The sequence below is a fragment of the Salmo trutta genome, chromosome 20 (assembly GCF_901001165.1).
Source record: "Salmo trutta chromosome 20, fSalTru1.1, whole genome shotgun sequence".
NCBI classification, from domain to species: Eukaryota; Metazoa; Chordata; class Actinopteri; order Salmoniformes; family Salmonidae; genus Salmo; species Salmo trutta.
In genome coordinates, this window is record NC_042976.1 from 19,363,448 (window position 1) to 19,388,775 (window position 25,328).

At 45.1% G+C, this 25,328-nt stretch overlaps 1 protein-coding gene across 3 annotated transcripts; it reads right to left on the bottom strand.

Moving 5' to 3' along the window:
• Positions 1-2,225: 2,225 nt before the first annotated feature.
• LOC115155643 (protein HEG) lies at positions 2,226-24,888 on the bottom strand. 3 transcript variants are annotated; one of them, XM_029702481.1, is made up of 15 exons: positions 24,321-24,887; positions 14,946-15,241; positions 13,688-14,399; positions 12,404-13,519; positions 12,092-12,208; positions 9,914-10,051; positions 8,599-8,702; positions 7,945-8,000; positions 7,575-7,735; positions 6,701-6,835; positions 6,033-6,075; positions 5,890-5,927; positions 5,620-5,707; positions 5,243-5,420; positions 2,226-4,568 (listed from the first exon to the last, which is right to left on the bottom strand). In XM_029702481.1, the coding sequence occupies exons 1-15, from the start codon at positions 24,649-24,651 to the stop codon at positions 4,425-4,427; spliced, it is 3,657 nt and encodes a 1,218-aa protein (XP_029558341.1). In that variant the 5' UTR covers positions 24,652-24,887; the 3' UTR covers positions 2,226-4,424. The 3 variants fall into 3 exon arrangements, with proteins under 3 accessions (XP_029558341.1, XP_029558340.1, XP_029558338.1); XM_029702480.1 differs by having other exon boundaries at positions 13,688-14,497; positions 14,810-15,241; XM_029702478.1 differs by having other exon boundaries at positions 13,688-15,241; positions 24,321-24,888.
• Between the last annotated feature and the right edge of the window lie 440 nt (positions 24,889-25,328).

Genomic DNA, 25,328 nt, shown 5'->3' on the forward strand with positions numbered 1-25,328 from the left:
CAACTGTCGTACCCCATCCGAACCCCAAATATAAGCTTGGTTTACTCCAATATTTGTAAACAAAGCAAATGTAAACAAACAGTATATAGCCTCAAAACATGGCTAACACTATCATTTTCATATTGTGGATGGTCAGTCCTTGCATCCATTGCTCTGTCTATGAATTTAAGATTGGTTACATTTCTCCCATCTCCTATTGCTTTTCCCAAAACAGGAGCAGTGGGGTGGGGAGTACGCTTTGCTATTATTTCAACTAATGATTGCCACTTTAACACAGCATGGCATTACATCTAATTGTAACAATGTACAATGGTTAATGTCATATACAACTGTGATTGTTTCATCCTTCATCCACACATCCTCAATGTCCTTACAGCCCGCTGGGGGCTTTGAGCCAAATATCAGCTGCCCTCTGTCTGAAAACAAACAGACCAATACCAAGGTTTACAGTAGAGAGAGATGAGTGTGAGTGAACATTTCTGGCTGAAGAAGACAGTGAAGAGCCACATCGCACAAAGGAAGCTGAAAAGTGATGGTGACGATCATCTGACCGTGCAGACAGAGAGAGGAGAAGGGGCTGCCACTCTCTTTCATGCTCTTCATGTGTCTCTGCAGTGGCCCAGCTCGACACCACCATGTCGCAGAAACCAGTGTAATACAGTCAGTTTGAGCCAGAAGCATTGCCATTAGTTGAGGTGTAAGCATGGGAAGATGTTTTGGGTTGGGGGTGCTGTCGACTGGGGGTCTCATACAATACAAGTGTAATAAAGGGCTAGTTCAATAATTTTGTGGAAATTGTATTTTTATCATTACAAATAAATAATGATTCATATTTTTTTTATTGTGATTTATCTGGTGGTGTTGTAGCACCCTCAACACCCCTATATCCCGTGGCTATGGGTGTAAGTGCTGCTAGTGCTGTTATTTCTGGTTATTTCAGTTATTGTTATTTCTAGAGCCATTGTTGAGAAAAACAACTTTCCGTAGGTACTGTATGAACGAGCTCTATTTTCATGTCACCTGCCATATCAGGCATTGGCACTTGGATTGAAACCGGTGCTATGGTCAGATTACATGAAAATAGAGCTCTTTGGCCATGAACACCAGTGATCAGTTTGGTGTCGAAAAACGGAAGCATATGCAGAAAAGTACTTCATGCCTATGGGAAAATATGGTCGTGGATCTTTGATGTTATGGGGCTATTTTACTTGCACTGGTCCTGAGGCCCTTGTTAAGGACAACAGCATCATGAACTTTACGAAGTGCCAGGACATGTTAGCCAAAAACCTGGTTTCCTCTGTCAGGAGGCTGACACTTGGTCCAAAGTGTGTCTTCTAGCAGGACAATAATACCTAGCACTAATCAAAATCCACAAAGAAATGGTTCATTGACCACAAAATCAACATTTTTCAATGGTCATCTCAGTCTCCTGACTTCAACCCCATTGTGGTGTGAATTGAAGAGGACAGTCCATAATATCAGATGGAGGAATGGTCTAAGATCCCTCCCAATCTCATAAAACATTTGAGAAAAGGCTGTGTCCTTATCCTTGCAAGGGGAGGGTGCTAGAGTTTAGACCTCTTATCTTTTTTTAGATTTGTTTTATTACTTCATCAACAAAATCTCTTTCTCTGAACAATTGTATTAGCATAAAATACAATAATTTCCCAATTTTGTTGAGCATATAATATAGCTCAGTATTTGCATTATATATTTTATACAGCCTTTTTTGCTCATTTTTATCAAGAGTGCCAATAATTATGGACAGGCTATAATAATAGTCAAGGCTATAGAAGATAATTGGTAGCAGAAGAAATCAATGAAGTTCCACAGAGCACAAAGGAAGTAGAGAATTTCCTGCAGGATCCCTGTGATGACCCTCATCTGACTGTGCAGTGTATTGGTAGAGGCATGGGCTAGCGGGAATTTGTACACCATATTTCTTATACCAAATCAAATCAAATTGGGACATAGCCCATATCACTATGATATGAACAACACATGAAGTCTGTATTCATAAACTGACTCAGAATAGGATTGCTTATCTAGGGTCAGGTCCCCCCTGACCATATAATTGTATTCATTATAATCTAAAAGGCAGAACTGATCCTAGATCAGCACTCCTACTCTCAGATGCTTTATAAATATGGGCCCTGAGCTTGAGTGTGATCATGCAAGCATAACTTCCCCCAACGATCACATTTAAAGAGTCAACAGACAGGCAATTGTACAGAATGTTCTTTTATTTCTTAAATATGCATATCTGACTAAAACGCCAGAGGTAATAGACCATTCATATTAGAAGGAAGACAACAAAGATATAAAAGGGTACTCTATCTACAAATATAGTACATCTCTATGCAAACCATAAATGAGAGTTGACACTTAGCATGATTATTGAACTGAATTAATCCAAGATTCACACACATACACACAGTCTTGTACAACAAACCATGTGGGGACACACAATTCAGTCCCATTCAAAATCCTATTCTCCCTAACCCTAACCCGTACCCTAATCTTAACCCTAACCTGAAAATCATTAAACCTAACACTTAGCTCCTAATCCTAACCCTAAACCTAATTCTAACCTTAACCCTAAACCCCCTTGAAATAGCATTTGACCTTGTGGGGACCAACAAAATGTCCCCAGTTAGTCAAATGTGGGTCCCCACAAGTATAGTTAAACACATCCACACATCCATACACGCGTCCACTCACACACACGCGTCCACTCACACACACGCACACACAGCCTTATGTGTTCCAAACTTCAGATGTTTGTCCCTACAGAACAGGGTGGGGTATGAGTCCCTCTGACAATGCAACATGTTGAAAATGTCTTCATACATTTTTAACTGTTGAAATACATTCAATAAATTACAAAAACTGTTGTACTGTTCCGATCGACAGACGGCAGCTTGACCATCATTCAATGTGTCATAGGAAACCACTTTGGTGCATCTATTCTTCATCTGATAAATACAGTACATTGATTTTCCATCTGACATGCCGTTAAATATCTTTACACAATGTAACAATACTTGACACACACAAAACAAGTTTTTGCAGCATTCTCTTTTCAACCTGCTTTTTCAGTACACACACACTTATACACACACACACACACACACACACACACACACACACACACACACACACACACACACACACACACACACACACACACACACACACACACACACACACACACACACACACACTTTGCAGAACAAACAGACATGCATCCACACATTATGAATACATGGTATACACTGTAACTTTTATAATTTATGGATTGCTTTTATTATTGCTTTTGACATACGATCAAATCATATGATCAAATTTGCACTGATCAAATCAGTGTGAAGTGTTTTTGGTGCACTTAATCATGGATGTGGTTGGCTGGAGACCAGGCAGCGGTAGCCTGCGCGCCCGTGTGTTTATGCTACCATGACAACTCCTTATCACTCATTGCCATGTTTGGCTTGACAAGGACAGCAATGGAGTACGCAAGAGCACAAACAGATCTGGGACCAGGCTAAAGCCTAATTTACACCTTCCACTTCTGAGCTGTCCACTTGGTCCACTCAAACGAAATTATGCAAAATCGAATGTCCACTCCTGTCCGTTCGGACAAATCTCTGCATCCGCAGGACACTTTGCCAAGGAGGTGCGCAGATGCGGACCTTGTGTGGACGTTGAAGTGAAGAAGAAGGTGTGTAAATTAGGCTTATGGCAGTGGTGGAGTTGGCTGGCTAGGCAGGGCCAGAGGTGGACTTGGCTGGCTAGGCAGGGCCAGAGGCGGAGTTGGCTGGCTAGGCAGGGCCAGAGGTGGAGTTGGCTGGCTAGGCAGGGCCAGAGGCGGAGTTGGCTGGCTAGGCAGGGCCAGAGGTGGAGTTGGCTGGCTAGGCAGGGCCAGAGGTGGAGTTGGCTGGCTAGGCAGGGCCAGAGGTGGAGTTGGCTGGTGAGGCAGGGCCAGACGGAGTTGGCTGGCTAGGCAGGGCCAAAGGCAGAGTTGGCTGGCTAGGCAGGGCCAGAGGTGGGGTTGGTTGGCAAGGCAGGGCCAGAGGCGGGGTTGGCTGGCTTGGCAGGGCCAGAGGTGGGGTTGGCTGGCTAGGCAGGGCCAGATGCGGAGGCGGAGTTAGCTGGCTAGGCAGGGCCAGAGGCGGAGTTGGCTGGCTAGGCAGGGCCAGAGGTGGAGTTGGCAGGCTAGGCAGGGCCAGAGGCGGAGTTGGCTGGCTAGGCAGGGCCAGAGGTGGAGTTGGCTGGCTAGGCAGGGCCAGAGGCAGAGTTGGCTAGCTAGGCAGGGCCAGAGGCAGAGTTGGCTAGCTAGGCAGGGCCAGAGGCAGAGTTGGCTAGCTAGGCAGGGCCAGAGGCAGAGTTGGCTAGCTAGGCAGGGCCAGAGGTGGGGTAGCTGGGTGTCAGAAGTAGTCCCGACGTCGTGAGTCATCGTTAATGAACGAAGGGTTCCATTGGGCGGGATAGATACAGGAGTGACGGGAGCTTGGCAGGCCAGAGAACGGGTAGAGGCCGTTACGCTCTAGGTCAGAGTTACGTAACGCAGGCTGCAACACAGGGATGGGGTGGTCAGTATCAACGGGGGGGGGGGGGGGGGGGTGAGAGAGAGAAAGAGAGCGGTGTATGCTACTCCTTACCTGCTATGGTGGACCAAAAATAACAAACGTAGTGGCCCTTCTGTCTAATTGGTTTGTCTATTGTCTTCTAGAGAAATGCTATGTTTATGTCTTGCTAACATTGTGTTGTGTTTCTTTATGTATCGCTAGATGTCTGTGCTTATAGAGAATAGATGTTTATACATAGAGTACATAGACGTATACTGTATGTAAAGAGTAGTAGTTTGTATATGTACAGAGTAGTAGTTTGTATATGTACCAGAATAGTAGTTTGTATATGCACAAAGTAGTAGTTTGTATATGTACAGAGTAGTAGTTTGTATATGTACAGAGTAGTAGTTTCTATATGTACAGAGTAATAGTTTGTATATGTACAGAGTAGTAGTTTCTATACGTACAGTGTAGTAGTTTGTATATGTACAGAGTAGTAGTTTCTATACGTACAGTGTAGTAGTTTGTATATGTACAGAGTAGTATTTTCTATACGTACAGAGTAGTAGATTCTATATGTACAGAGTAGTAGATTCTATATGTACAGAGTAGTAGAATCTATATGTACAGAGTAGTAGGTTCTATATGTACAGAGTAGTAGTGTCTATACATACAGAGTAGTAGATGTCTGTCATTTGTAGCAGGTTCTTGGTGCTACCGTTCTCCTGCATCTCGATGGCCTCTCTCCCCCACTCCATAGAAACACGGTTACTCTTCGGGAACTCTGCGTACGGCGACATCTGAAAATCGCCACTTTTGAAAATGATCTTGTTGATGTCATTCTTGTCTTTCCTGTAAAGAGACACACAAAATATTATACGTTCACTGAATTATTTTATAAACACTTATAACAGTTATTACAAATTGTGTAGTCAATTAAGTTTTTCTAATATGGCACAACATGGACTAAGAATAAGGATTTAGGGGTAGTCTTCTTACTACTGTGTTATTACATGGTTGTAACTACAGCAATAGTATAATGGAATCTTACTTGCAGCAGGTGACAATGAGAGCGATGATGAGAACAAGGAGTAGGGCACCTCCTACTGGAGATACCACCACAGCTATCAGCTTGTAGACTAGAAGAAAGACAAAATGTTATGATTAAACTGGAGGTCTACGTTGTGATTGTGAGTGCAGAAAGAATAACCATGACAACAACTAAGGAGTTAAGTGATTAAAATGTTGTCTTGATTCTCCATTATATCTTTTTCTCATACTTTTTAAATGATCATTTAAGTCATTATAGTCTCCTACTTACAATTTCCACAGTTGAATCCTCCAAATCCAAATGTGCACCTGAAAGATATAAACAACCAAATATAAGACCAAAAAACATTAATAACATGTATTAATGGAATGGTCCAGTGGATTAAGTAGATGATTAGAGTTGTTGTTGCTTACTTGACACAGGTTCCATTGACCCGTTTCAGACCATCACCGCATTCTGAAAGATGTAATTTTACAATCATTTCAAAGCAACAACATTTTTGTTTTATAATACATTTTCTTTTCATATAAAATAAAAATAAAAATAAATAAAGTGAATTTGACATAAGATATGTTTGACCAAGGCTGGGTCATATTCACGAGGCACCAAAAGGAAGAAAACGCACTGAAACCCTGCAGGGACTACGTGTTTTTTGTTTTGCATTGCAAAACGTTTTGCTATGGTATACTTTAACGTCTGCTTGCTCCACCCTTCCAGGTCACACCTAGGCAAGATGGAGGACTACCCTCCACCTTATCCCTGATTCAGGTCACACCTAGGCAAGATGGAGGACTACCCTCCACCTTATCCTCGTTTCAGGCCTCACCTAGGCAAGATGGAGGACTACCCTCCAACTTATCCTCGTTTCAGGCCTCATCTAGGCAAGATGGAGGACTACCCTCCAACTTATCCACCTTCCAGGTCACACCTAGGCAAAATGGAGGACTACCCTCCACCTTATCCTCGTTTCAGGCCTCACCTAGGCAAGATGGAGGACTACCCTCCAACTTATCCCCATTTTAGGCCTCAGCTATGCAAAATGGAGGACTACCCTCCACCTTGTTCTCGTTTCAGGCCTCACCTAGGCAGGACTGGTCCTCAGGGTTGAGTTTGAAGTACCCTGGTTGACACTGGCAGTAGGCTGTCCCATTGGAGTCGGCACAGAAGGAACGCTCTAGGTGACACTGGGTGTTCTGGGCCAGACACAGACTCTCAACTGGGGGGCAGAGATAGGAGAGGGGTAGATTAGGATGGTTGTAGCAGGGTCAGGTATGAAATGTAAAACATGCTAATGTCATACATTGATTTACATCGTTTTTTGGGCTAGAAAATGCTAAAGTTAGCAGATGGTGGCATCGACGGCATACACAAACCCAATGCATGGATTGAATTCTGCCTTTGTCCCCACAGGTTGCTTACAAAGTAACAAAACAATTCTGTAATTTTGAAATTAGGATGAACTAATCCTTTAAGACTGGGGTTAGGGGAAAGAGGTGAGGATGGGTCATGAAGCTGAGGGTGAAAGAGGGGAAGACGGAGGATGGAGGAAGTTGAGAGAGGAAGATGGAGGTAGAGAGTGCTGTTACCGTGATATGAGAGCTGGTGATTGACCACCACTCTGCTGTGACCAGCGGTGTTGTTATAGTCTTTCAGGGTTAGAGTTAGGGTTAGAGTAAAGAGGAGAGGATTGGTCATGAAGACGAGGGAAGAGGACTGAGGATGATGAATGGAGAAAGATGAGAGGGGCAGCAGGTAGCCTAGTGGTTAAGAGTGCTGGGTAATTAACCGAAAGGTCGCTGGTTCAAATCCCCGAGTCGACTAGATAAAAAATATCCTGATGTGCCCTTGAGCAAGGCACTTAACTCCAATTGCTTCTGTAAGTCGCTCTGGATAAAAGCTAAATGACAAAAAAATTAATTAGAGCACAAGACGGAGGGATGTAGAGAGTGCTGTACTTTGATAGGAGAGCTGGTGAGTGACCACCACTCTGCAGTGTCCAGCAGTGCTGTTACAGTTGTTCAGAGACATCTGTATGCTGTCGTAGACCTCAGAGCTGGTCACGTCAGCAGAGAGGGAGAACATGTTGACAGCAGAGATATGAACTCCGTCTTCCCCTCTGGAACACACATCACAGCAAACATGATTTAAAACCCGAAAAGCGTCAAGAGTTGTGAAGTTGTTGTTCTATTGAACATCCATTACAATAAAGTCCTTTTAAATGTATCAAGAGTGTCTTGGCATTGCTTGGTTTTTTATTACACTTTACATGCAATGTTGTCATGCATGTTGTGCAAAGACAAATTTATGGGGGAAGAAGAAACTCACTTTTTACTCAATGTAGAGCGCCGGTAACCACGCAGAATTGATAGTGAGGCATTAAGCTGTGAAAAAAAAGAGTGAAAAAAGAGGGCTAAATATTATTAGTCGGGCATCATCACGTTTAATTATTTATAACACATTCACTATATCTTCCTTGCATTCCTAATACATCTATCACATTGATTGAACAGGTTTGCTGCATCACTACAACAAATATACAATGAACAATGTCAGTGATAGTCATTCCTCTCGCCACACTAGGGTTGCAAAACTCCCGGTAATCTACCAAACATACCAACATTCTTGAGAGATTCCAAAATTACTGGTTACAGGGAATATTCAGGGTTGTATACAGGGAATATTCTGGGATGTATACAGGGAATATTCTGGGATGTATACAGGGAATATTCTGGGATGTATTCATGGAATATTCTGGGATGTATTCAGGGAATATTCAGGGATGTATACAAGGAATATTCAGGGATGTATACAGGGAATATTCTGGGATGTATGCAGGGAATATTCTGGGATGTATACAGGGAATATTCTGGGATGTATACAGGGAATATTCTGGGATGTATACAGGGAATATTCAGGGATGTATACAGGGAATATTCCCTCCTTCTGCAACTCTACTTCCCAGCCTGTCCCTGTCCTTACCAGCTGGTTGATCTCTCTCTGGATCTCATGCAGTGTGGCGCTCCTGGAGAGCAGTGGGTCATAGTAAGAGTTGTTGACACTGAACGTCCCTAAGAAAGTTTTTGCTGTAGAGGTAAACAGACACTGTGGTTAACTAAGGTTCAAGACTGTCTCTAAAGTTTACAGTCATTTCTTTAAACTAATGAAATATAGCTAACCCTTTATTGACAATGAATACATCAATCAGATTAGTAGTGTCTTATCTTATCATTACCTAATAACATAACCCAGGGTCCCCCAACTGGCAACCCCTGCATCGAATTTGGCCTGCGGGTGGTTTATTTAGCCCCTCCAAGATTCCAGAGCAAAAAAAATATTATTTATCATTTTCATTGTTGGACAGGAAATCAACTCCAAGTGATTTTAATGTAAGAAATCTGTTCCAAAGTATTCCCACGCATAATAGAGAGAAACATGATCGTATACAAATGTAAGCAAGGTTGGAAATGATGTTTTAGTAAAATATGATATCTGTTTGGGCTTCTTGCAGTCAATTTGCAGTCTACAAATTATTTGTAATTATGTTCCGCCCCCCAATCATCTTGTTACAAAAAAAATCTAGAATCTAGTTGATGATCGCTGACATAACCTATAACATAACCTGATCAACCATACGAGCCACGGCCTGTTCACCTCGCTATCATCCAGAAGGCCAGGTCTGTACAGGCGCATCAAAGCTGGGACCGACAGACTGAAAAACAGCTTCTATCTCAAGGCCATCAGACTGTTAAATAGCCATCACTAGCCGGTTTCCACCCGGTTACGCAAACCCTGCACCTTCGAAGCTGCTTAATAATGTTGAAATAATGTTTACATACGGCTTTATTCATCTCATATGTATATACTGTATTCTATTCAACTGTATTTTAGTCAATGCCACTCCGACATTGCTCAATCTAATATTTATATATTTCTTAATTCCATTCTTTTACATGTGTGTGTATTGTTATGAATTGTTAGATACTACTGCACTGTTGGAGCTAGGAGCACATGCATTTCGCTACACCCACAATAACATCTGCTAAATATGTGTATGTGGCCAATTAAATTTGAGTTGATTTGATCTAAGATAACCTAAACAAGGCCCTACGTATTGTTTATATTGTCATGTGATATGAGACTTGTAAATAAAGCATGTATGTTAAGTTGTATGATTAGTAGTGCAACTGTCTTACTTTAACATCACCCCAAAAATAAAGAGCTAAATATTGTTTATATTTTTATCGTCATATGAGACTGTAAACAAAGGCTGTATGTACTGTTTGTTAAGCCGTACCTCGCGTGCAGTCTCGTCCGTTCTCAATGTCAAGGCCCAGAGGACACTCGCAGCTGAAGGAGCCCCTGGTGTTAACACACATAGAGTCACTGGGACACGGGCCCGAGGGGCTGGGGCCACTCTCACACTCATCCACATCTGGACACAGCAGAGACAGAGGACAGAGAGGGCAGTGTGAACATAGAGGACAAGATGACTATAGTGAATACAATCAGCAATATAAAGACATTTTCACATCTGGACAAACAAAGCAACACAGATACATAGACAGAGGACAGGGACAGAGGACAGCTGACAGAGGACAGATATCAGGTACACAAAACGGCACAAAACTTGAATCATTAAACCCTCACTAAAACTCTCTCTGGTCCTGGGCCAAGAGCCTTGGGCTCTATAGCTGCTGCAATAGGCATCCATCTCCCTATGGGTTGTAAAACAGGTTGTTCTGTTACTCGGCCAGGTTGCTAGGGTCGCCTAGACTCAATCATGGACACTCTTAATGACAGTTGTGGCTGCTTTGCGTGATGTATTGTTGTCTCTACCTTCTTGCCCTTTGTGCTGTTGTCTGTGCCCAATAATGTTTGTACCATATTTTGTGCTGCTACCATGTTCTGCTGCTGCCATGTTGTGTTGCTACCATGCTGTTGTCATGTTGTGTTGCTACCATGCTGTGTTTTCATGTGTTGCTGCCATTTTTTTATTTTTTTATTTTTTATTTCACCTTTATTTAACCAGGTAGGCAAGTTGAGAACAAGTTCTCATTTACAATTGCGACCTGGCCAAGATAAAGCAAAGCAGTTCGACAACATACAACAACACAGAGTTACACATGGAGTAAACAACATACAGTCAATAATACAGTAGAAAAAATAAGACTATATACAATGTGAGCAAATGATGTGAGATAAGGGAGGTAAAGGCAAAAAAATGCCATGGTGGCAAAGTAAATAACGTATAGCAAGAAAAACACTGGAATGGTAGATTTGTAGTTTGAAGAAAGTTCAAAGTTCAAATCTAAATGCTATGTTGTTGTCTTAGGTCTCTCTTTGTGTAGTGTTGTGGTGTCTCTCTTGTCGTGATGTGTGTTTTGGCCTATATTTAAATTGTATTTTATATTTTTAACCCCAGCCCCCGTCCCCGCAGGAGGCCTTTTGCCTTCTGGTAGGCCGTCATTGTAAATAATAATCTGGTCTTAACTGACTTGCCCAGTTAAATAAATAAATAAAATTTAAAAAAAAAAAATATATATATATATATATATATATATATATATATATATATATATATATATATACACTACTGTTCAAAAGTTTGGGGTCAATTAGAAATGTCCTTGTTTTTGAAAGAAAAGCACATTTTTGTCGATGAAAATAACATCAAATTAATCAGAAATACAATGTAGACATTGTTAATGTTGTAAATTACTATTGTAGCTGGAAACGGCAGATTTTTTATGGAATATCTACATAGGCATACAGAGGCCCATTATCAGCAACCATCACTCCTGTGTTCCAATGGCACATTGTGTTAGCTAATCCAAGTTTATCATTTTAAAAGGCAAATTGATCATTAGAAAACCCTTTTTCAATTATGTTAGCACAGCTGAAAACTGTTGTTCTGATTAAAGAAGCAATAAAACTGTCCATCTTTAGACTAGTTTAGTATCTGGAGCATCAGCATTTGTTGGTTCGATTACATTCTCAAAATAGCCAGAAACAAAGACCTTTCTTCTGAAACTCGTCAGTCTATTCTTATTCTGAGAAATGAAGGCTATTCCATGCGAGAAATTGCCAAGAAACTGAAGATGACGTACCACGCTGTGTACTACTCCCTTCACAGAACAGCGCAAACTGGCTCTAACCGGAATAGAAAGAGGAGGTGGAGGCCCCGGTGCACAACTGAGCAAGAGGACAAGTACATTAGAGTGTCTAATTTGAGAAACAGACGCCTCACAAGTCCTCAACTGGCAGCTTCATGAAACAGTACCCGCAAAACACCAGTCTCAACGTCAACAGTGAAGAGGGGACTCCGGGATGCTGGCCTTCTAGGCAGAGTTGCAAAAAAAACGCCATATCTCAGACTGGCCAATAAAAAGAAAAGATTAAGATGGGCAAAAGAACACAAACACTGGACAGGTGAACTCTGCCTAGAAGGCTGGGAATGGTAGGTTGAACTCACCCTCATTGCAGGTAGGTCCTGTCCATGCTGACAGACAGTAACAGGTGAATTCCCTCGCTCCATAGGTCCCTCCACACCCACCTCCGTTCAGACAGGGGTTGGGCTCACAGGCACTACCTAAAGAAGAGAGATGGATTCAGACTGATGTACTGCATCTCATATCAATGCAGTTCATAGATCTTCTTCATTGTTCCAAACAACAGTCATTAGGATTTGGGAATACACACATCTTAATTCCACGTTCCCAGCTAAATTCAGGGAAAAACTAACTTTAGCAGAATAAAAGCTTTTAAAGATAGACTGTTGACAAACCTGGTGTCTGGGGTGTAGATCTGATGTCCATTGGAGCTGTAGTCACTTCTACCTCAGTGGTCCCCCTGTCAGCATGTTTCCCTGTAGTGTGCAGTTCCACTGTGCTCCTGGTGGTGGTGCTGTGGCTGTAGGAAGAGGAGGCTGTAGTAGTGGTGGTGGGGATGGCCTGGCCGCTGTGGGGCGTGGTGTTCCCCGGTGTGGCCGTGCTGGTCTCCAGGTGCAAGGTGGTTACATCGGTGGAGCTGGTGACGTCGGTGAGGCTCACCCCTGTTGAGGGCTCCTGGGTCTGGGTCTGAAGGGTAGCTGGGCGCTGGGGGGTTGAAGCCGAGGTCTGGAGACCCAGAGTGGTCTCAGTGGTAATGGTGGTAGGGATGGTGGTGGGTTGAGTCTGGGCTTCGACAGAGGTGGTGGTGCTAAGCTGAACCATCCTTGTCGTAGCCAGAGGGGGTGTCAGTGTGGTGCTGGTTGCCGTAGTAAATCTGTAGGTCTCCTCCTCAGTGACCTGTGACGTCATCGTAATGGTAGCGGATGTGGTGGACATCAGGACCTCTGTGGTCACCGCCGGCGATGGCTGCTCTGTCTTGGGGACAAAAGGAGGCTGGCTTGAGATGAACCGGGACAGGGAGTCGTCCAGGGCGGTGGCACTTTCTCGTAGCGTCGGGTGAGCAGTAGTTAGAGCCAGACCTACGATGGTAGGGGTGTCCTCTGTATGGAGCGATGTGACTCCTTCTGTCTCACCCTGGCCCCCCTGGGTGCTGAGGGGACCTGTGGAGGACTCCGTGGAAGTCCCAGACCCGGTGACCATGATGGAGGGAGTATCTCTATCTCCTCCCTGAGAGGTGTTGGTGCTGGGATGGCTGGGTCCTTCTGAAAACATGATGGGGGGCTGTGAAGAATCAGGGACCCCATCTTCTGTCTGGGACGTCCTGCCTCTGGAGGGCTGACTGGAGTCTGTTGTGTCTGTGTCCCGTCTGCTGTGGTTATCAGCCACGCTGAGAGGGGGAGTGGAGTAGGGGGTTCCCTCCGAAACCAGAGAGGTGAGGTCCTGCTGTTGGGTCACATTGGGGGGTCCAGTCAGCGGGTTGGTCCCTCTGGAGGAAAAACCACCAGGCCACTCTGTTTAGAATAAGCAGAAGAAGAGGAAGAGGGAGAAGAAGATTACTTTTTGTCCATTTACAACATGAGAAATGGAAATTTGTATTTTGCATATCCCATTCTCCCCGGTAGACATACACATACTGTACATACATATACACAAAGAGGGAATTTCAGAAGGTTGTTTACCTTGTGAAGAGTTGGTGTTGGAGTGGGGGTGGGGGTGAGAGTCAAACCCAGACGTAGCGTCATGCCCATGGTCAGGTCCGGTGGAGGGTATCCTGTCGGTGACATCCCCAGCCCCGGCACCGGTGCGGCCGGTTGGGAGGCCCCAGGTGGAGTCCTCAGGGTACATGGAGGTGCTGTTGGAGCTCACAGACAGTAAGGTCCTCTCTCCCGCTCGACTCATAGTGGAGGAGATGTAGGTGCGGTCGGTGTGGACAGGGATGGGGAGAGCCATGGTCCCTAGGTCGGTCCACTGGTCCTTCCTGAGAGTAGCTGTTGACTGTCCTTGGCCGAGACCCATGGTGCCTTGGTTTGTGGACTGGTCCTCTCTGAGACCCACAGTACCTCGGTTTGTGGACTGGTCCTCTCTGAGACCCATGGTGCCTCGGATTGTGGACTGGTCCTCACTGAGACCCATGGTGCCTCGGTTTGTGGACTGGTCCTCTCTGAGTCCCACAGTACCTCGGTTTGTGGACTGGTCCTCTCTGAGACCCATGGTGCCTCGGATTGTGGACTGGTCCTCACTGAGACCCATGGTGCCTCGGTTTGTGGACTGGTCCTCTCTGAGGCCCACAGTGCCTTGGTTTATGGACTGGTCCTCGCTGAGACCCACGGTGCCTTGGGTTGTGGATTGGTCCTCTCTGAGATCCACAGTACCTCGGTTTGTGGACTGGTCCTCTCTGAGACCCATGGTGCCTCGGGTTGTGGGCTGGTCCTCACTGAGACCCACGGTGCCTCGGTTTGTGGACTGGTCCTCTCTGAGACCCACAGTACCTTGGTTTGTGGACTGGTCCTCTCTGAGGCCCTCAGTGCCTTGGTTTGTGGACTGGTCCTCACTGAGACCCATGGTGCCTCGGATATTGGACTGGTCCTCACTGAGACCCAAGGTTCCCCGGTTTGTGGACTGGTCCCCTCTGAAACCCACAGTACCTCGGTTTGTGGACTGGTTCTCTCTGAGGCCCTCAGTGCCTTGGTTTGTGGACTGGTCCTCGCTGAGACCCATGGTGCCTCGGATATTGGACTGGTCCTCGCTGAGACCCAAGGTGCTACGGTTTGTGGACTGGTCCTCTCTGAGACCCACAGTACCTCGGTTTGTGGACTGGTCCTCTCTGAGGCCCTCAATGCCTTGGTTTGTGGACTGGTATTTGCTGAGACCCACGGTGCCTTGGGTTGTGGATTGGTCCTCTCTGAGATCCACAGTACCTCGGTTTGTGGACTGGTCCCCTCTGAGACTGCTGCCAACATCAGGGCTCTCCTGAGGCGGTCTGGCTTCAGTAACAGACACAGACTTAAGATCTACTGAGCGTTTTGTTTCAGTCAAAGCCCTGAGTTGTGCTGGGAGCCCAGAGTAGGCCTCTGGTAGGTGGTCTGTTGTTAGTCTGGTCTTGTCCTCCCACTGTGTGGTAGCCTCTGTAGACACTACAATGGTAGAGCTCCTCTGCTCTGTCGACAAACCAAGGGTTCCTTCTGATGTCCAACTGGTTGAGCCCGAGGAGAGACGTGTGTTTTGTTCAGTGGCTTTGAAGAATAAATATATAAATACAATTAAAAAAGGATGACAGGTATATGTTTTCTGTATTCAAGGAAAGCTATGTGAAACATAGGCCTACATAAAAAGTTGGGAAGAAAGACACCCAAAACAAAACCTTAAATGTCTGGACCACCAGATGGCCCCAGAGAGGTTGTATCTTGCTTCAAACACTAAAAGGGAAGATGTCAGGAGTTGCTGCCTGCGGCTGTTCTGATTTTGGGTGGAGAAGAATTGGCAGCCAGGCCTGTCTACCCTAACAAAAGCCTGGGCCCTAAATATGGAGGTGACTCTGGCCTTTGGGACTTTGCCATTTCCTTCCTTAAGCTGACATAGCAGAAGCCATAGATGTTATAATACTGTCACACTGCAGACGTTGGTTGGGTTCATATTGAAGCAGAGTTTGCTCTCTGGCTCACAGTTTTTTGGGGCATTTTGAAAACAGTCAGTTAAAGACATGCTCCACTAGTATTTTTTAAACCTCCCGCTTTGTGATGGATGTGTCAATGTGTAGTTCATACATGCATAATCTATGAGCAGAATTACTGTCTTACCTCAATTAGCCACGAAATCCCTAGTTTGAAAGTGACCGTTTTTTGGAAGCTTTGCGCAGCCATCTTGCCTACATTTACCCCTATGTGGACAGCCCTCTAGCAGTTTGAGACTCCAGATTGAATTAATTAATACACTTGTAGTATAAACCAGTCTTTAGTCTTGAAATCTTTGGTTGTTTAGTACATGGCCTCACATCGTGAATCCTTAAAGCGATGGGCGGGGCTAAGGCTTAAGAGGTTTAAAACGATGCTGAATGGGTGTAGACGAAGAAGAGCTCTCCAGTAGGTTTACAAAAACATTCAAGGGCCATTTTCTAAAAAGTGAGGTTACAAGTTTATCAACTTTCAAAGCAGAACTACTTTCCCATTGTTCCTCAACTGTAGTGTATGCTATGCCATTTTCTAGCTCTGAGTCTCTACTTTTATCCAATGTAAAAAACACAATTTCAAATTTCGCTATATAAGACCGAATCAAGCCGGTCGGTCACATATATACACATTTGTGACATAGTATGCAGTTTTTGGGGACCTTTTGCCTTGTGGGCGCTACTTTCAGAACGACTGGCTAAAAAGTATACAAATCTCATTTAAATCTAACAATGAATTGGTATGTTCATTGCTTTAAGTTTCTGTTTGTAAAGATACATGACTAGGCCTCCTACTACTAAGATATGGCAGTTCTAGGCCTCCTATTGCTAAAATATGGCAGTTCTAGGCCTCCTACTACTAAGACATGGCAGTTCTAGGCCTCCTATTGCTAAAATATGGCAGTTCTAGGCCTCCTACTACTAAGATATGGCAGTTCTAGGCCTCCTATTGCTAAAATATGGCAGTTCTAGGCCTCCTACTACTAAGATAGGGCAGTTCTTGGCCAACACGTGCAGATGACACATGTAGGCTATTTCATGGTATGAGAACAAAACAGACACCCCGGGTGTGGTGTGTTCCTGTCCGTATCACCACTACTACTAGGGCCTACAAACTCCACCTAGGCCTAAAGCTGGGTTTATAGATGGTCTGGAGCCTGAAATCGCCACCCCTCTACTCTGTGGCAGCCTGCCTGTTTGTCTGCCTGTCTGTCAGCCTGGCACTTCTCCACTAACTCAACACTGCTGCTGGGGAGCTTTGGAACAATAACCTACTGCCACTGCCAAGGAAGAGCGCTGTCTGTGCTAGATAACATCCTGAATGTAACACATAGCAATGACACACTCAAACAGTCAGACTGTCAGACAGTATGCAGATAGCGGGAAGAAGAGTACAGCAACGGTACAGTCATTCCACAGAGCGAGAGACCTAGGATGCATCCCAAATGGCACCGTATTCCCTATATAGTGCACTACTTTTGACCAGAGACGTACAGTGCCATCAGAAAGTATTCATAGCCCTGGACTTATTCCACATTTTGTTGTGTTACATACAGCCTGAATTCAAAACTCATTAAATATATTTTATCACACATCTACACACAATACCCCATAATGACAAAATTAAAACATGTTTTTAGAAATAAACAATTCACACCCCTGAGTCAATACATGTTAGAATCACCTTCGGCAGCTGTGAGTCTTTCTGGGTAAGTCTCTAAGACCTTTGCACACCTGGATTGTATAATATTTGCCCATTAAATAAAGGTTAAATAATATTATTTTAACAATTCTTCAAGCTCTGTCAAATTGGTTGTTGATCATTGCTAGACAAACATTTTCAAGTCTTGCCATAGATTTTCAAGCAGATTTAAGTCAAAACTATAACTTGGCCACTCAGGAACATTCACTGTCTTCTTGGTAAGCAACTCCAGTGTAGATTTGGCCTTGTGTTTTAGGTTATTGTCCTGCTGAAAGGTGCATTAATCTCCTAGTGTCTGGTGGAAATCTACGATTTTGCCTTTCAGTTTATTTTTTATCCTGAAAAACTCCCCAGGCCCTAATGATTACAAGCATACCCATAACATCATGAAGCCACCACTATGCTTGAAAATATGGAGAGTAGTACTCATTAATGTGTTGTATTGGACTTGCCCCAAACATAAGACTTTGTATTCAGGACAAAAAGTGAATTGCTTTGAAACATTTATGTTGCGGTATTACTTTAGTGCCTTGTTGCAAACAGGATGCATGTTTTGGAATATTTTTCTTCTGTAGAGGATTCATTCTTTTCACTCTGTCAATGACTTTAGTTTTGTGGAGTAACTACAATGTTGTTGATCCATCCTCAGATTTCTCCTATCACATCCATTAAACTCTGTAACTGTTTTAAAGTCATCTTTGGCCTCATGGTGAAATCCCTGAGCGGTTTCCTTCATCTCTGGCAACTGAGTTAGGAAGGACGCCTGTATTTTTGTTGTGACTGGGTGTACTGATACACCACCCAAAGTGTAATGAATAACTTCACCATGCTCAAAGGGATATTAGATGTCTGCTTTTTAAATGTTTACCCATCTACCAATAGGTGCCCTGCTTTCCGAGGATCTGGAAAACCTACTTGGTCTATGTGGTTGAATTTGCATTTGAAATTCACTGCTCGGCTGAGGGACCTTACAGATAATTGTAGGTGTGGGGTACAGAGATGAGGTATTAATTCAAAAATCATGTTAAATACTATTATTGCACACCGAGTGTGTTCATGCAACTTATTATGTGACTTGTTAAGCAAGTTTCTACTCCTGAAATTATTTAGGCTTACCATAACAAAGGGTTAGGGTTAAGGTTAGGGTTAGTATTTATTGACTCAAGACATTTCAGCTTTTAATTTTTAATTAATTTGTAGACATTTCTAAAAACATAATTTCACTTTTACATTATGGGGTATTGTGTCTAGGCCAGTGACACAAATTTCTAAATTTAATCAATTTCAAATTCAGGCTGTAACACAACACAATGTGGAAAAGGTCAAGGGGTGTGAATACTTTCTGAAGGCACTGTATGGGCCCTGGTCAAAAGTAGTGCAATATATAGGGAATATGCTTACATTTGTGACGCACTCTTAGAGAATTAGGCCATTTGCCTCTAAACTAAAGCTCTCTGGATGGAGTCCATTGGCCTAACTGGCTGTCTTAGCCCTGCATTCAGTACACTGTAATCAAAAGCAGACTGGAATGGAGCACTATTGGTGCTGGCAGGACCAAGAAGTTAGCTTTTGTGTGTTTAGTTATTTTTTTGGAACTTCTGTGGCTCCCAGTTCATGATGATGATGAAATGGCTTCTGTCCCAAATGGCACCCTATTCTCTTTATAGTGCATTTATACCACATTTCCATGGAGACTTACCGCTACACCAGTGTGTTGCCAGTGTTTTATGTTAATACAAACTCTAGTGTAATTGTGTTTCCATAGCTAGGGCTGACAGTAAAGGCGTCCACATGCTTCCCAGCCGAAACAGTTCGGAAAAATTTGTGCATATATTATGATGACATTTTGTGACATTTTTGTTCGTTTTTGTCACGGTTGTCGTCGGTGAAGGAGGACCAAAACGCAGCAGGTACGTGTATGCTCATCTTGAGAATTTATTAACTTCAAAAAATGAACGTACAAAATAACAAAACAAAAAAAGAACGAACGAACAACTACAAACAGTCTGGCTAGCATAGGCTCAACACAGAACAATCACCCACAAATACCAAACACAAACACACCCTACTATATGGGACTCTCAATCAAAGGCAGATAGACAACACCTGCCTTCAACTGAGAGTCCCAACCCCAATTAACCAAACATAGACATACACTCACTAGACTCTACATAGAAATACCTAAACATAAACCAACACCCGGAATTACTAATCAAACACCCTTTTTACAAAAACACACCACCCTGAACCACATAAAACAAATACCCTCTGCCACGTCCTGACCAAACTACAAAACAATTAACCTTATACTGGCCAGGACGTGACAGTACCCCCCCCTTAAAGGTGCTACCCCGGAAGCACCTTAACAAAAAATAACCCCAAGCAACACCAAAAGAAAAATTCCCCTTTTCTAAAGGGAGGGAAGGGAGGGTGGCTGCCGTCAACGACGGCACTGTGCTACACCCCCCCTCCCCAACCCACCTATTTCTGGAGGTGGCTCCGGCTCAGGCCGTTCCAGGCTGTCTGGGCAGTCTGGCAGCTCGGGACAGTCTGGGCAGTCTGGCAGCTCGGGACAGTCTGGGCAGTCTGGCAGCTCGGGACAGTCTGGGCAGTCTGGCAGCTCGGGACAGTCTGGGCAGTCTGGCAGCTCGGGACAGTCTGGGCAGTCTGGCAGCTCGGGACCGTCTGGGCAGTCTGGCAGCTCGGGACAGTCTGGTTAGTCTGGCAACTCGGGACAGTCTGGGCAGTCTGGCAACTCGGGACAGTCTGGGCAGTCTGGCAACTCGGGACAGTCTGGGCAGTCTGGCAACTCGGGACAGTCTGGGCAGTCTGGCAACTCGGGACAGTCTGGGCAGTCTGGCAACTCGGGACAGTCTGGGCAGTCTGGCAACTCGGGACAGTCTGGGCAGTCTGGCCACTCCGGCAGTTCAGGGCAGTCTGGCCACTCCGGCAGTTCAGGGCAGTCTGGCCACTCCGGCAGATCAGGGCAGTCTGGCCACTCCGGCAGATCAGGGCAGTCTGGCCACTCCGGCAGATCAGGGCAGTCTGGCCACTCCGGCAGATCAGGGCAGTCTGGCCACTCCGGCAGATCAGGGCAGTCTGGCCACTCCGGCAGTTCAGGGCAGTCTGGCCACTCCGGCAGATCAGGGCAGTCTGGCCACTCCGGCAGTTCAGCGCAGTCTGGCCACTCCGGCAGTTCAGCGCAGTCTGGCCACTCCGGCAGTTCAGCACAGTCTGGCCACTCCGGCAGTTCAGCGCAGTCTGGCCACTCCGGCAGTACAGCCCAGCCTGGCCACTCCGGCAGTTCAGCGCAGTCTGGCCACTCCGGCGACTGTTGACTGGCGGGCAGCTCCGACGACTGTTGACTGGCGGGCAGCTCCGACGACTGTTGACTGGCGGGCAGCTCCGACGACTGTTGACTGGCGTGCAGCTCCGACGACTGTTGACTGGCAGGCAGCTCCGACGACTGTTGACTGGCGGGCAGCTCTGACGACTGTTGACTGGCGGTGCTGGGTTTACGCACTTGAATGCTAGTGCGGGGAGCAGGAACAGGACGAGTCGGACTGGGTTGACGCACTTCCGGGTCCGCACGAGAGACAGGAGCTGGAAACCCAGGGCTATGGAGGCGCACAGCCGGTCTAGATCTTACCTCCTGCACAACCCGCCTTGGCTGGATGGAACTAGTAGCCCTGTACGAGCGGGGTGCTCGTACAGGGCAGACTGGGCTGTGCAGGGGCCTGATGGTAGCCGTACGTAGAGCGGGAGTTGGGTAGCCTGGTCCTCGGAGGCGTACCGGCGACCAGATGCGCTGCGCAGGCATCCTCCTACCAGGCTGGATGCCCGCTCTAGCACGGCACCTGCGAGGGGCTGGAATAACTCGCACCGGACTGTGCGTGCGTATGGGTGAGATAGTGCGCTTCTCAGCGAAACATAGCGCTCTCCACCCCATACGCTCCTCCATATAACCACGGGTAGCTGGCTTCCGGCTCTTCCTTCGCCTAGCCAAACTACCCGTGTGCCCCCCCAAAACATTTTCTTGGGGGTGCCTCTCGTGCTTCTCCCTCAGCGCGTCCATGGCCTCGTACCTCCGCCTCTCCGCCTTGGCTGCCTCAATTTCCCCCTGCGGGCGGCGATACTCCCCAGCCTGGTGCCAAGGTCCGGCCCCGTCCAGAACTTCCTCCCAAGTCCACTTCTCCCGCCAGTCCAACTCGAAAACCGTCTGCTCCTTCCTCTGCTGCTTGGTCCTTGAGTGGTGGGTGATTCTGTCACGGTTGTCGTCGGTGAAGGAGGACCAAAACGCAGCAGGTACGTGTATGCTCATCTTGAGAATTTATTAACTTCAAAAAATGAACGTACAAAATAACAAAACAAAAAAAGAACGAACGAACAACTACAAACAGTCTGGCTAGCATAGGCTCAACACAGAACAATCACCCACAAATACCAAACACAAACACACCCTACTATATGGGACTCTCAATCAAAGGCAGATAGACAACACCTGCCTTCAACTGAGAGTCCCAACCCCAATTAACCAAACATAGACATACACTCACTAGACTCTACATAGAAATACCTAAACATAAACCAACACCCGGAATTACTAATCAAACACCCTTTTTACAAAAACACACCACCCTGAACCACATAAAACAAATACCCTCTGCCACGTCCTGACCAAACTACAAAACAATTAACCTTATACTGGCCAGGACGTGACAGTTTTGGACTTCGGTGAGGGTTTTTTCGGCTGTTCGTGCAGACACATTTTTTTCTGGAGGCAAGCCGAAGTTCGGAGCCGAAGTATATGTCCCTTCATGGGTAATTGGTCAACAGTAGGGATTCTTCAATAAAGTCTTTGTTGTCATTCAATGAGATATGACTCGTTTTCAGGCACATTTTTTCATTGCGTAATACTGCATCAAACATTGCGAGATTAAAATCTCGGCAAAAATTCATGACAGATTTCTTGAGTTATCTTAGATTAATTCTGACTATTTTGAGGAAGTGTATACTGGCTACGACGTCTCAAAAGGGACAAACAGTATTATTGCCGCTTTTTTCAAATTTTTCAAGTGAAGGTATTTTAAGGGAGTATGCGAACACACTCGTTCGTTTCGGCTAGCCGAGTTTTGTCGAGGAGCCAGCTGAACTGATGCATGCAGAATCAACAACCTCTGCATAATCAAAACAAATGCTTTGTGAGAAGGTGTTAAAATTAACAGTTAGTCATTGTTATGTAAATGCTGGCTGAAAAGTATCAGTGGCCTGCTTTGGCCCCAGGTGAAAGCAGGTCCGCTGGAGCCATGGCCCAGTGAGACAGAGGTGCCGGCCCCTGTAGATGGAAACAGAAAAGTCTGAGCCTTTTGGGTAAAACACTGGGGTAAATCCTGTATGGAAATGCATCATAACTTTTGACCGGGCTCTGGTCCTATTCCCTGGTCCCATTCCCTATATGGTGCATTACTTTTGACCAGGGCCTGGTCAAAAGTAGTCGCTATATAGTGCACTACTTTTGACCAGGGTCTCAGGGCAAGCAGGGCAAGCCATAAAGGTCCCGACTCAGACCTCTTGACAGTGGATGTGATAGTTGCCCATAGCATGTTGGCTGGAGTACATCTGTGACATCACACCTTCCCTGATCTAAAGCCAACTGTCACTCACGGAGTGGCTCTTGCTCTGCTGGCTAAGACGGTTGGCTTTGAGTTCTGTAGGCCTAGTGCATGTTGTTGTGCAGATGATTGGTGGTTTGCGCCCTGTTCGCCACAGAAGAGAATGCACTCTGTTACACTTCTATACAGAGAGATGACACTCTTCACCTTCTGGAAAAGCAGAAAATGTACCTCTCTCACAAACCCCAATGCAGACTGAGGCATTCTTCCAGTAAAGGCCTGAGAGATATTGTGGTTATCCCAGCTGTTGCCACCGATGTAGTGATTGAGAAGGGACAACGAGAACTGGACTTGAACCAGCAACCCTGCAGTTAATAGGCAAGCACACTGCCCCCTGTGCCATAAAGGTTCAGACGTCTTGGCAGTGGCCGTAGTACGCTTACAAGGAAGCTTTAATAACTAATGAACTCTGGGCAATTATTCCCAGAAAGAGTTAACACTTTCTCCACATGTAGTCACTGGCAATACCTAGAATTTATGGAGGTAGACAACATTTCTAGCAGAGTCCTGAAACATGAGTCAACAAATACATTGATTGGTTTGAAAGGTAAACCTTGGAAGTTGTTCAATACAAGGTGTATAATTCTAATCTACTTTAGGCTATCAGCTGCCTATGATATTTTAGTTTAATGGCTCAAATGATCACTATGATGAACTATACTATTATCAGAAGACCTTACTATGGCTTAGATGAGGCTACATCAAATGTCCATAGGCATACAGGTGAATGACAGGGTCCAAGACCAGTTGATTTTCTTTGAGGGGATGCCTGCACTAGATTACAAGAAAATAACCCACCAAAACCATCAAACAGGAGGGGAAAAACATGGTTAGAAGCTTGTGTCAGTGTGGAAAAACCACCAGGTTCAGGTGGGGAATTCCAAGTACAATTCTGATAGCCCACAGATAGGGCCTTATATAACCTACTCATTTAGTAAGTTAAATGTTGGTTTCTGACTGTCAGCAAATTACGCAATCATTGTATCCATATTTTAAATGTATCCATGTTTTTTTCTTATTTTGTTCTGGGGGTTATCAGCCTAAATGCCGTTATTTTAAATTAGTCCAAGTGGACCCAAGAACCATATAAACTTGTAATAAACCATCCGTTATAGCTTCTACATACAATGATCAAATCATGACTGAGGTTTAAATATTGTCACTGCGCGCGACCCTTGCCACATAACGGGATGGGACAGTGTGTAGAACTCTTGTCCCATTTTCGAAGCCCAAGGGTGCACTCTTCCATATGTCTGTACCATACTGCACCTTACCTAATTTGTCTTCACTCAACGCCCGTGTCTCACTCTCATCGGAATGCCTGACTCTGTGGTGGAGTTCTGTTCCAGATGATGGTGATGATACCTCCCTAAAGTCCGTAGAAGTTGCCGGAGTAGTAAACAAGTATTTTGGTAAGGCAGTTATGGCAGTTATTTCTTCAGAGTTAGTAACCCGGGGAGAAAAGTATACCCCCGTTACCAGTGCCCTATCCATATCGTTGCTGCTGGAGGTGTAAGTCCACGCATTGAGGGGTCTCAGAACGACCAAGAGGACCACCAGAGAAAGACGGGCTAGGACTACGTGACTCAAATAACACGTTTCCATAATCAAAACGACCCGAAAACGGCGGCGGGTAGGCGTATATTCCAAACAAGTAGCAGCGAAGTGCCCACAGCCACCATCAGAAACTATATTCTTCAAAAATGTATAATTTTAAATACCTTCGGAGACCGTAAACATCAGTTCATCCGATGACTTTTAATACGTTTTCAGACCGTAAAGCGGTGCAGTGGTGCTGGAAACAGAAGTCTGTTATCACATCATAGGCGCCAAGCTCCTCCCACACACATCAGCGATAGTGGTTTCCACCCAATTCCGCCCTAGTAGACTGAGGTTCCGCGGGATGTGGGCTATTGTTACGCTCAACTAGACTTCAGAATATCAAGAATCTCTGAATCTGGTATTTTGCAGTGATTTCTTCAGTGTAAGATACTATAGTAAACTTTACATGCATGTCCACAAGTGTGGAGTGCAGACCTCTCAGATGAAAAGTCGACTTGATATGCCGACAAATGTTACATTGTTGCAAGTGAACAAAGTTGCAAATTGTTACAGTTGCTTGCAATGGGGACATCCCCAACCACCCAGCTACATACAAGCAGATGAAGAAAGACATTCTAATGAGGTCAAACAGATTGGAAGAAAACATTCCATGGATTGCCTCACTCAGTCACAGAGACCTGTAAAAATCCAGATCAATCATATTTATTTATAAAACACTT